This window comes from Pan paniscus, chromosome 4 (genome assembly GCF_029289425.2).
Source record: "Pan paniscus chromosome 4, NHGRI_mPanPan1-v2.0_pri, whole genome shotgun sequence".
Lineage (NCBI taxonomy): Eukaryota > Metazoa > Chordata > Mammalia > Primates > Hominidae > Pan > Pan paniscus.
The window spans coordinates 141507001-141520229 of NC_073253.2; the positions used below are offsets into that span (position 1 = coordinate 141507001).

Sequence of the window (13229 nt, forward strand, 5' to 3'; positions counted from 1 at the left end):
CTTTGTATCCTAAGAGCTATGCATCACACTAATTATATTGAGAATCTAAAATGTTACAATTATTTGATAATTTTTAACACTTATAATTACATCTTTAAGTTAGGACCTTTACAAAACTTAGGAATAAACCTTAAAAATGAAACAAAACCAAGATTAAATGCAAGCATTTACCTTTAATATGGCTGATAACCTCCTACCTACTCCCCCACTAAAAAGGTTGGTTAATGATGGTTAGTTTGATGAGATTCCAGTTTTTTTTTTTAACTATTATGAATTTCCAATATATAATTTCAACATGAGTGACTGGCCATGGACTGCACTGACACAATAGTTTTTTGATTAATTTAATCATCTGGCAAACATTTTCCTTTTCTTCCTTTCTTTTCCTTTTTTTCTTCTTCTTCTTTTTTTTTTTGAAATGGAGTCTGGCTCTGTTGCCCAGGTTGGAGTGCAGTGGCGCGATCCTGACTCACTGCAACCTCTGCCTCCCAGGTTCAAGGGATTCTCCTGCCTCTGCCTCCTGAGTAGCTGAGATTATAAGCATGTGCCACCATGCCTGGCTAATTTTTGTATTTTTAGTATAGACGGGGTTTCACCATGTTGGCCAGGCTGGTCTTGAACTCCTGACCTGAGGTTATCCGCCTACCTTGGCCTCTCAAAGTGCTGGTATTAGAGGTGTGAGCCACCATGCCCAGCCTAGTATCTTCCTGTTCTTCCTTTCTATCCTAGCTTTATTAATTCTTTTTTCCTGCTGTTAATAACACTATTACCACTATAAGAATAACAGGTTTTGTATGAAGACTACACCAAATGCCTTCTCATATATATATTTTATATATATATTATTTATATATATATTTTAAATATATTATTTATATATATTATTTATATATATATATTTTTTGAGACAGGGTCTCCTTCTGTCACCTATGCTGGAGTGCAGTGGCACGATCTCGGCTCACTGCAACCTCCGCCTCCTGGGTTCAAGCAATTCTCCCACCTCAGCCTCCTGAGTAGCTGGGATTACAGGTGTGCACCACCACAACCCTGCTAATTTTTGTATTTTTAGTAGAGACGAGGTTTCACCATATTGGTCAGGCTGGTCTTGAACTCCTGACCTCAGGTGATCCAGATCCCACCTCGGCCACCCAAAGTGCTGGTATTACAGGCATGAGCCACTGCACCCAGCCTCATATATATTATTGTCTCTCATATTTCTATTTTTATTCTCCTTTTACAAGTAAAAACACTGAGGCTTAGAGAGGTTTAAAGAACTTGCCCAAAGTCACACAGCTGTTAAGTGGCAGAACTAGAATTCAGAGGAGAAGTCATGTTGTGTATACAACAAGATTTCTTTGTTGTCTTGGGTAAGTCACTTAACCTTTAGTGACTTCCTTCCTTTAATATGACACACTTCATTAAATTAAAAAAAATTAATTTAAAAAAAAGCGTTAGGCAATGTTAGCTGGTAATGATAAAAACTATTTAAGGAGAACATAATGGCATCTCAAACTCTAGAATGCTTTATGCCATCGCAGTTGCTATCTTCTTCATTAGCCTTCTGAAAAACACAAGTCCCGCAAGAGCAAGGATCACGTCTATTTTATTCACCAATGTATACCCAAGGTCTGCTATAGTTGCTGAGCTGTAAAATAGCTAAACGTTAAGTGAATGAATCCTTACATCATAATTTCCCTGACAAAGATGAAATCAAATGTACCAACTCCTAACCATATACCTACCCCAGCATTCAGCTCTGGGTTATTCTTTGCTTGGTGGAGTTGCTAAAGTTAAGAGAAATACTCAAGATTTAATAGGCATAGTTTTGTGTTGTTAATTTCTGTTTTGTTCAGTACACGTCTTCCTACCCACAGGTTATTTATTGTAAGGACAGATTCTTAGAGTATTTCTGCCAATTTATAGTATTGGCTTTGGATTTTCTTCCCAACTTTAAACCTGTGGAAAATCAAAAGAAACACAGTGAACATCTGAATGCCTTCATTTAGATTTACCAGTAATATTTTACTACCTTTGGGCATGAATGCTCTCTTGTGTACTCTCTCTTCTCTTTCTTCTCTCCACTCACATTTTTTTGTTGAATCTCTTGAAATTAAGTGGTAGACATTGTGAAACTTTAAGTCCTTTACCTTATATCTAAGAATAAGACAGTCCTATATAAGCACAGTATTATTGCCACACATAAAACCATAATTCCATAATAATATGTAATCCTTATGATTTGGTGAACAACTTGTTGAATCATACCAGGAGGCAAATAATGTCCATTAATGGTGCTAAGTTTGATTGCTTGTATAAGGTGATCATTGTTGGAGCTCTCCATTGTTTTTGTTTTTTTTTTTTTTTGGTTTCTTTATGAGACCGAGTTTCACTCTTGTTGCCCAGGCTGGAGTGCAATGGCACAATCTCGGCTCACCACAACCTCCGTCTCCTGGGTTCAAGCGATTCTCCTGCCTCAGCCTCCCGAGTAGCTGGGATTACAGGCAGGCACCACCATGTCTGGCTAATTTTTTTGTATTTTTAGTAGAGATGGGGTTTCCCCATGTTGGTCAGGCTGGTCTCGAACTCCCGACCTCAGGTGATCCGCCTGCCTCGGCCTCCCAAAGTGCTGGAATTACAGGTGTGAGCCACCGTGCCTGGCCCAGAGCTCTCCATTGTAAATGTAATTTTTGGAGTGGTACTTTGGCACCATAAATATCTTGTCTTCCAGCAACCTTTCACCAATATTTTTTTCATCTATTGATCTTCCATGCCTGAGTCAATTATTACATCGAGGTTAACTTTGAGTTTTGAAACATGGATTTCTATTTTTTATAGAAAAAGGCATTTGTAACTTTTTCTTCTGTTAGGCATTTCTAAAAGAGAAATGATAGTAGTTGAGCTATTCATAGTAGTTTTTAGCTTTTAGACTAAATATATTAATCATTGAGACTCCTGAAAAACTCAGTAATTTCAATTTTTTTTCCCAACAGCTGCTAACATTGTGATCCAGACTGAACCACCAGTTCCTGTTTCGATTAATAGCAACATAACCAGAGTAGTTCTTGAACCAGATAGTCGAAAAAGAGCTATGAGTGGTTTGGAAGGGCCACTCACAAAGAAACCTTGGCTGGGAAAGTAAGATAATTTGCTAATTAGTAGCATCTAATTGTTATTGTCGTTTGCATTGGTAAATTCATAAAAATAAGATTTGTCATTAATTAATAATTTTCAAACTAGGTATCTTGAAGTTAGGGTTCCAGGAGACATCTTTAGAATGTTGTAAAAATTAAAAAGTTAACAATATTTATAATGGTTTTTTTTTTTTTTTTAAAGACGTAGTCACCCAGGCTGGAGTGCAATGGTATAATCTCAGCTCACCTCAACCTCTGCCTCCTGGGTTGAAGTGATTCTCTTGTCCCAGCCTCCTGAGTAGTTGATTACAGGTGCCAGCCACCATGCCCACCTGATTTTTTTGTATTTTTAGTGGAGATGGGGTTTCACCTTGTTAGTCAGGCTGGTCTCAAACTCCTGACCTCAGGTGATCCACCCACCTTGGCCTCCCAAGGTGCTGGGATTACAGGTGTGAGCTACCACATCCAGCCCAAAATAGGTATTTCTAATTCGTACCTACCTATTTCTGCGCCTAACCCAATATTAGAAATTACTGAGACACTAGCAATGGATAGAAAAGAAGAAAAAAATGAAATCAACGGTGAAAAAAAAAGCTTAGTACCTTTGCAGAAGTTGAAAATATGCCATTAAAGATGATGTTCTAGCTGGGCACAGTGGCTCACGCCTGTAATCCCAGCTCTTTGGGAGGCCAAGGCGGGTGGATCACTTGAGGTCAGGAGTTCGAGACCAGCCTGACCAAAATGGAGAAACCCAAAATACAAAATTAGCTGGGTGTGGTGGCACGCGCCTGTAATCCCAGCAACTTGGGAGGCTGAGGCAGGAGAATCGCTGGAACCTGGGAGGCGGAGGTTGCAGTGAGTTGAGATTGCACCATTGCACTCCAGTCTGGGCAAAAAGAACAAAACACTGTCTCAAAAAAAAAAAAAAAAAAAAAAAAAGGTGGTGTTCTAGCCTTCATTTAATGATGTTAGAGTCTTTGATAATTGTGGTAGATCTTTATGGTAGATCTATTTAGCATATGATTTTAAGTGTTAGTTGGGCCTTTTCTTTTTATAATCTATTGCTGTTCACCTTTTCTATTCTCATGTAATAAGAATAATGTTGGCCGGGCGTAGTGGCTCACACCTGTAATCCCAGCACTTTGGGAGGCTGAGATGGGTAGATCACCGACACCAGGAGTTCGAGACCAGCCTGGCCAACATGGTGAAACCTTGTCTGTTCTAAGAATACAAAAATTAGTCGTGCGTGGTGGCATGCACCTGTAATCCCAGATACTCAGGAAGCTGAGGCAGGAGAATCACTTGAACTTGGGAGGTGGAGGTTGCAGTGGGCCTAGATCGTGCCACGGCACTCCAGCCTGGGCGAATGAGTGAGACTCCGTCTACAAAAAAAAAAAGAAGAATGTGAAAATTGCTTAGTAATTTCTGAAGAATGTTAAGGGCTCACAAAAGGAACTTTAAACAAATTAATCAATCAGTTAATTTATTACATAGAGATGTGGTCTTACTATGTTCCCCAGACTGGTCTGGAACCCCTGGGCTCAAGCAGTCCTCCTGCTTTGCCCTCTCAGAGTTCTGGCGTTACAGGCATGAGCTACTTCGCTCAGCCTGTAACCTGTTTCTGGATGCTTATATATTTTCTGTGGTTTGAATTTTGAATATAATGTTTCATAGGATTTTGAAGAAGTTTTCTGGGATTATAGGTGGAGCCACCATGCCCAGCCACAAAAGGCACTTAAAAAAATTATAAACCTAAATTCTTTGTGGTTATATCTCTTTGCTAGGCATGAAGTAGGAGAATTAACCAAGATGTATTAATCTTCCTTTTAGGCAAGGAAATAACAATCAAAATAAACCAGGGTTCTTACGAAAGAATCAGTATACAAACACCAAATTAGAAGTCAAGAAAATCCCTCAGGAATTGAACAACATTACCAAGCTCAATGAACACTTCAGCAAATTTGGAACTATTGTTAATATCCAGGTAAATGTGGCTATGTCAGTGACAGAATCCAGGCATTTTATGGGTCTTGGGAATATTTCTATCAGCTCACCTTGTTTAAATTAGTCAGTGGTTATTCTGGTCATCTCTGCTAAGTGCTGTAAATGCCACCATATATCTATATACCCACTTTTATGATGGACTTGTTAAACCATGTTTGTTCTTGTGAATTCATTTGGTTCTTTTCTGCAATCTCTTCCTGAAAGAGAATGGGTAGCCTCACAGTTTTGGAGACTGGGAAGTCCAAGATCAAGGTGCTGGATGATTCATTTCCTAGGGAGTGCTGTCTTCCTGGCTTGCAGATGGTTGGCTTCTCGTGTTCTCACATGGCAGACAGAGAAAGAGAAAGAGGGGGTCAGGGCAGATCTCTTTCTCTTCTTTTAAGGCCACCGATACAATTCATTAGGATGCACCTTTGTGACCTCATTTAACCTTAATTACATCCTAAAAGCTCTACCTCTAAAACAGTAATGTTGGAGTTTAGGGCTTTAACATGTGTATTTTGGGGAAAACATTCATTACATAGCAGTGGGTCATAATTTATTTAACTATTTTCTGTTTTTGGGAATTTATATTGTTTTATTTTCTTCAAGGTTGCTTTTAAGGGTGACCCAGAAGCAGCCCTAATCCAATATCTTACCAATGAGGAGGCCAGGAAAGCCATTTCCAGCACAGAAGCAGTTCTAAACAACCGATTCATTCGAGTCTTGTGGCATAGAGAAAATAATGAGCAACCGACACTACAGTCCTCAGCACAGCTGCTCCTGCAACAACAGCAAACACTTAGTCACCTCTCACAGCAGCACCATCACCTGCCACAGCATCTTCATCAGCAGCAGGTGCTAGTGGCCCAGTCTGCTCCTTCAACAGTGCACGGAGGTATCCAGAAGGTAATCTGGTTCACTGGGAATTAAAGGTCTTTTAGTTACACCCTCTAGATCAGTATTTTTCAATTCCTGGTCCTTGGGTCTTCTACAGAAGAGCTACTCTTAATTTGAACTGCAGACCAGTAGCATCTGATCTCCTGGGATCTTACAGAAATGCAGATTCTTGGGGGAAAAATTGCAGATTCTTGAGCCATACTCCATCCTACTGAATCAGAATCCCTATGGGTGGGGCCCAAGGATTTGTGTTTTAACAAGCTCTCCTGGTGATTCTTACATACCTTAAAGTTTGAGACCTGCTATTTTACATCAGAATCACTTACCTGGGTGCAAATTCCTGGGCTTCAGCTTCTCAAACCTCTGTAGAGTCAGTCTCTAGATATGGGGCCTATAAATATACATGTTTAACAAGTACTCTTAAGTTATTGTTATGCACCCTAAAGTATAATAACCATCTACCACAGAGCAACTTTGACTGTAGAGCTATTTCTTTATTTTGTTTTAGAATCAGTCTTTTTTGTGTCTAACCATTTGCCCTCCTTTTTCTCATGTAAAAAAGTTATATGTTCCTTCTAAAAATGGGAATAGAAGCTCCAAGAGAATTGGAATTTTGCCTGTTGTGTCCATTCTATCCCTAGTGCCTAAAACAATGTCTGGTACATATTGCTCAAAACATATTTGATTGAATAGATGAAGGAAGGAAAAAACAAAACAACAAACTACCACACATCAGAGCCATTCAGAGATTGACCTAGATAATCTCATGCTTAGATTAAATACAGTCAGATTTTTAAAAAGTATTCCTTACAGTACATGGCGTCAACTCCATTTATCATCCTGCTCATTTGCATCTAAATTCTCTTTCAGTTATGTTTGTATCCCACTTCATGTAAGGGCGCAAAGGTGAATGCTTCCCCTAGATGTTGGATGAATAGTGTAGAAAAGAGTTCATACTATCACCTTCATGGTGATCATTAAACATGTTCTGTTAGTACAGCCCAAGATTGCATTATGTTTTTGAGGTGATCATTTCACAGTTATTCATATTAAGCCACTGTCAGTTAAGACCCCCTAATTATTTTCTTCTTCTTTTTGCCTTTTTTTTTTTTTTTGAGACAGTCCTGCTTTGTCGTCATTCAGGCTAGAGTGCAGTGGCGCAGTCTTGGTTCACTGCAACCTCTGCCTCCTGGGTTCAGGCTATTCTCCTGCCTCAGCCTCCTGAGTAGCTGAGACTACAGGTGCATGCCACCACGCCTGCCCAATTTTTGTATTTTTAGTAGAGATGGGGTTTCACCATGTTGGCCAGGCTGGTCTTGAACTCCTGACCTCAGGTGATCCACCCACCTTGGCCTCCCAAAGTGCTGGGATTATATGTGTGAGCCACTGTGCCTAGCCAAGACCCTCTAATTCTTTCAGAGCATTGCATACTAGAGGAAACATTAAAAAATAATTAACGGTTTTTTTGTTTGTAGGTGCATGTATATTTTGTTGTGATATGTTTTAGACATCCCAAAAAGTATGAATAATCTATCATTTGTATATTCACCAGTTCCCCTTAAAAAATAAAACCTTACGGATAGTTGAAGCACCTTCCCGTTCCCATTTTCTTATCTTCTTCCCTAGAGTAATCATCTTAAATTTGTACCATTTCTAGGCATGTTTTTAAACTTCTGCCACATAAGTGTTCATTTTGTATATGCAGATGATGAGCAAACCACAGACATCAGGTGCATATGTTCTTAACAAAGTTCCTGTTAAACATCGTCTTGGACATGCAGGTGGTAACCAGAGTGATGCATCACATTTGTTGAATCAGTCTGGTGGTGCTGGAGAAGATTGCCAGGTATGCATTTTTGGGAGCTTCAGATATATTTAGAATCATTCAGTGAATTAACAGAATAAATCAGTTATCATTCAGACAGTCAAGACAGTTGTGACAGTTAACCTAAGTGTGGCAGGTATACCTCTCTAGTTTCCATGTTTCAGTCAGAAATTTGCTAGTGAAATTTTTTTCCTATTCAAAGTTAAGTAGGAGGCTGGGTGTGGTGGCTCACACCTGTAATCCCAGCACTTTGGGAAGCCTGGGTGAGTGGATCACCTGAGGTCAGGAGTTTGAGACCAGCCTGGCCAAAATGGCGAAACCCCCTCTCTACTAAAAATACAAAAAAATTAGCTGGGCATGGTGGCAGACACCTGTAATCCCAGCTACCCGGGAGGCTGAGGCACGAGAATCACTTGAACCTGGAAGGAGGAGGTTGCAGTGAGCCAAGGTCGTACCATTGCACTGCAGCCTGGGTCACAGAGCAAGACTCTGTGTCAAAAAAAAAAAAACACAGAAAACAAAAACCAAGTTAAGTAGGAATTTGAGAATTTTAGATATTTATTTGTTTGTTTGTTTGTTTGTTTTTTGAGACAGAGTTTTGCTCTTGTTGCCCAGGCTGGAGTGCAATGGCACAATCTCGGCTCACCGCAACCTCCACCTCCTGGGTTCAAGCGATTCTGCTGCCTCAGCCTCCTGAGTAGCTGAGATTACAGGCATGCGCCACCATGCCCAGCTGATTTTGTATTTTTAGTGGAGATGGGGTTTCTCCATGTTGGTCAGGCTGGTCTGGAACTCCGGCCTTAGGTGATCCACCCCAGAGTGCTGGACTACAGGCGTGAGCCACTGCGCCCGGCTGAATTTTAGATATTTATTAATAGATAAGTGTCTTTATTAATTTCTTTAATTTCATCTTTAAGAATTTAGTGAAGGGTATTCTGTCATAGTAAAAAACCAAACTTTGAAATATGTTTTAAGTAATTTATTTTTAGTAATATATCCATACTATAACTCTTGAGCATGGTGATTATTACAAAGAGAGCTAAAAAAAAAAAAGTGGGGGGGGGAAAGCAAAGAAAACTGCTATCCCAAAAATACTATATAGCTTCTGTAACTGAAACAACCTGATAATGACTCATGAATAGACAGACTAGTGGAACAGAATAGAAAATCTAGAAATAGACTCAGTTGCAAATAGGAGTTTATTATATAATAACAAAGTGGAACAGATCAGTGGGGAAGTTATAGACATGTTGATAAATAGTATTGGGATGACTGGGTAGCCAGTAGGGAAAAGATGAAATAAGATCTGATCCTTTTTTTTAAAATTATATCATAAACCAGTATAAATTCCAAATGGATCTGAGATTTAGATGCTGATTGAAAGTCTAAATGATACAACCCTCATGAAAGGAAATTTGGCAGTACAGTATCTGCAAAAATTATGCATATGCATTACTAAACTAGTTATCTTCCTTCTAAGAATCTATGTCAAAGGTATACCAGCCAAAATATGGAAAGACATATGTGCAAGGCTAGTAATGATATACTCTTTATAATAACAAAAGACTGGAAACAACCCAAATACCCATCTGTAGGGGACTGGTTACTGCAAATGTAGTATATCTACACAGTAAATATACAACTATATCAAAGAATGAAGAATATTTTTATATGTACCATGGAGTGATTATCAGAATATATTAAGTAAAAAAGCAAAATGGAAGAAAAAATACATAGTTGACTACTGCTGGTGTGAAAAAGTAGAGGCACTGAACACAGAGAAGTATTTGCTTTTAACAGGAAAAAAACCAAAAAGATAATTCATATTATTTAAATCCTGTGGTTATGGCAAGTATAGAAGAAGCTAGATGACTTTTGATTACGTCTTGTTTTGTAGATTTAACTTGGAACCATGTAAATAAATTCTGAATGTAATTATAAAGTAAAATTAAATGAAATAGAAGTAATCCCTAAAAAGTGAAAAGTGAAACACATGAACTAGCATATCTGCATTGAGTGCTTTAAAACAGTGATTTGATGATATATTCCTAATGTGATATACCCTGAGGACAAAAAACAATTTAAAGAAAGCTCTTTCTAATCATATTGTTGACAGTGTTGATATTCTGAAACCCATCTGTGAGCATTGTAGGGCAAATCAAATGAGGAATTACGCTGATGTCCTTGACAACTCAGATTTTCAGTGTGGTTGGAAAGAGAGATAGAAGATAGATAAGACTAAGTAAATACCCTGTAGTCCTGCATTTGAATAGAAACTATCCGTATTAACTCAGGTTGTATTTTATCTTAAGCGGGAAAAAAAAGGCAACAAAATATTCCCCAAACATTTCCCAATTCTATTCACTGAAAAGGTCTAGAAATAATGACCAGCCCAGTCATTGAGCATCCCTAGCACTCAAAGGGACCCAGGGATCCTTGAAGAAATAGCTGTCTCCAGACCTGAGACTGGCAGTACTGCAGATGAGCCTAGAATATGGTATCAAACCAGAAACTAAGGAGGGTGTCAAAGATTACTAGAGTCCTGTCAAAGAGAAAAACAAATCTGATCAGGCCTCTAGATCTACCCACTAATTTAAAAGAAATTTGGGGGACAGAGGGACATCTTCAAGGGTACCACAGAATCCTATGGGGGAGTACTACTGGATGAGTGACCTGGTTTCTTCAACAAACAATTTGCAATGAAAAGCAAGAGATAGAGAGGGAAACTATGAAGTAAAGGAGACTATAAAGAGATGTAACAAGTTGCACTTACATGGACTTTAATAGATCCCGTTTCAAATGGGGGGAAATTGTTTAGAATATTATAAGCTGGAACTGGAGAGGTGAATATTATGGCACATGCAGGACTTGCCTGTGTAAACTAGTTTAATTTTGATGATAATTAAGTGTTGTGGTGATTGAGAGAAGTCTTACATTTGGATATATTATTTATGTGATTGAATTTTCCATGGATTTCTTCATATTATTTTCTATATCTCTTATATTATTCAAAGTTAATTAAGAAGTTTTTAAAAAGACGGGTGCAGTGGCTCACACCTCTAATCCTAGCACTTTGGGAGGCTGAGGTGGGAGGATCACTTGAGCCTAGGAGTTTGAGACCAGCCTAGGCAACATAGAGAGACCCTATCTCTACAAAAAAGAAAAGAAACCAGCTAGGCTTGCAGGCTCGCACCTATAGCCCCAGCTACTCCGGAAGCTGAGGTGGGATTGAGCCCAAGAGATTGAGGCGCAGCAAGCCGTGATTGCACCTCTGCACACTAGCCTGGGTAGCAGAGTGAGACCTTATCTTTAAAAAAAAGGAAGAAAGGAAAACTTTAAAAAAAGAACGTAGCTTAATACTTAGAAGGATTTTTCAATTACTGGAAACAAGAGTTTTTATTTGGCACTTCACTTACGAAAAACAACTTGTGAAATACCCTCCAGCCAGATACCACCTGTAGCCAAACAAATTCAACTTATTATTCAGTGAGAGGTATACACAATGAAACTGGATGCCAAAAGGACTTATTTTAGGATTTTGGCTAAGTTAGATGATTTAGAAGGATTTAAGGAAACAGGCATAAATTCTATGATAGGATATCTTACTAAATCTTACCTGGAATGAGGCTAAAGCAGTAAGTGGTAAAGAAGCGGCAGTCATTACCAGGATAAACAGATGTTTAGTCATTTTATAGTTTGGATAGTATTCATATTTTTGTCTCTGTTCAGTCATGATTAGGGATTGGTCTTGCTTTTGTCTTGATCTGTTATGGTCACAGGAGCACCTTTGTCTGATGTTGGTGTTTTGTGAAATTGTGTTTAACAGAAGGGCACTTAGGCTGTTTTTATCTTTTGGGTGGCAAATTTATGCATAAAGAACTAGATTTTATAATGAAATTTTTAAATGTAAAAAGAAAATTTAACTCCTAAGAAGAGTAGAAATATATGCATCCTTTCTAAAAAAGTATTCTAAGCATTTCTAAGATATAATTATATTTGTGTGTGCTTTTTTTTTCTTTATTTTTTAGATATTTTCAACTCCAGGCCATCCAAAAATGATTTACAGCTCCTCAAACTTAAAGACACCTTCAAAGCTCTGTTCAGGGTCTAAATCTCATGATGTTCAAGAAGTGCTTAAAAAAAAACAGGTAACAGTCTTGATTCTTCTTGCCTTACAGAAGAAAAGATGCCTTGAATTTTTAAGTGGTTACATTATCACTTTTAAATCAGTTCATGTTGGCAGGGCATAACATCATAATGCTTATTTAGCTTCTTCTCTAATGTAAACTTGGAAAAAAAAGATGGACATACAGAAAAAATGTTTCACAATTGCCATTCAGAATTTTTTTTTAATACACTATTATTCCCTCCAATTCTAGTGTTTATTTTCTTTTTTTAATTCCTAGGTAGATCATGATTCATATAAAATATAAGACTTTTGTAATTATTATCTATATGATTCAGTTCTGAGTTTCATTGTCCTCCTGTTAAGTTCACATAGGGTTTTCCAAATTAAATAGATATTTATATGTACTATCTCAGTATAATTAGAGATTTAACAGGAGGGTGGGAGGCAAAATTTTCCTGGTGAAATCCATAGATTTTACTCTCTTATTTCTTTTTTCTTTTTTTTTTTTTTTTTGAGACGGAGTTTTGCTCTTGTTGCCCAGGCTGGAGTGCAATGGTGTGGTCTTGGCTCACTGCAACCTCTGCCTCCTGGGTTCAAGCGATTCTCCTGCCTCAGCCTCCAGAGTAGCTGGGATTACAGGCATGCGCCACCACCCCTGGCTAATTTTGTATTTTTAGTAGAGATAGATTTTCTCCATGTTGGTCAGGCTAGTCTTGAACTCCCGACCTCAGGTGTTCCACCTGCCTCGGCTTCCCAAAGTGCTGGGATTACAGGTGTGAGCCACTATGCCCGGCCTACTCTATCATTTCTAACCTATAGCTGCATGTCACTTTTTTCTTTTCTTTGAGACAAGTTCTCACTCTGTCACTCACGTTGAGTGCAGTGTCATGATCATGGCCCAGTGCAGCCTTGATGTCCCAGGCTCAAATGATCCTCCCACCTTAGCTTTCTGAGTAGCTGAGTAGGCATATGCCACCATGCCCCGGCTAATTTTGTTCATTTTTTTGTAGAGACAGGGTCTCATTCTGTTGCCGAGGCTGGGCTCAAGCATTCCTACCACCTCAGCCTCCCAAAATGCTAGGATTACAAGTTGAGCCACCATGCCTAGCCTCACATTTTTAAACTTTAAACTTAAAAAATAAGGATTTAGCTATTACATTGGCAAGTGAAAACAACTTTTGTTTTTCTTCATAAGGACATTCAGGTCATTCAAGTCAATAAATCTCATAGATATAGCTAATTAGGTCCAATATTTTAAATA

At 38.5% G+C, this 13229-nt stretch overlaps 1 protein-coding gene across 4 annotated transcripts in view; it reads left to right on the top strand.

Annotated features, from left to right (window-relative positions):
* The window catches only part of RBM27 (RNA binding motif protein 27), an 88708-nt gene that overhangs the window by 51147 nt on the left and 24332 nt on the right, over positions 1 to 13229 (top strand). For all 4 annotated transcript variants that reach the window (XM_003829081.6, XM_008954495.5, XM_008954493.4 and 1 more), the window contains 5 exons: positions 2991 to 3135; positions 4962 to 5115; positions 5727 to 6023; positions 7720 to 7860; positions 11868 to 11987. In XM_003829081.6, coding sequence (XP_003829129.1) covers positions 2991 to 3135; positions 4962 to 5115; positions 5727 to 6023; positions 7720 to 7860; positions 11868 to 11987 — 857 coding nt within the window. The remainder of the gene's footprint in view (positions 1 to 2990; positions 3136 to 4961; positions 5116 to 5726; positions 6024 to 7719; positions 7861 to 11867; positions 11988 to 13229) is intronic.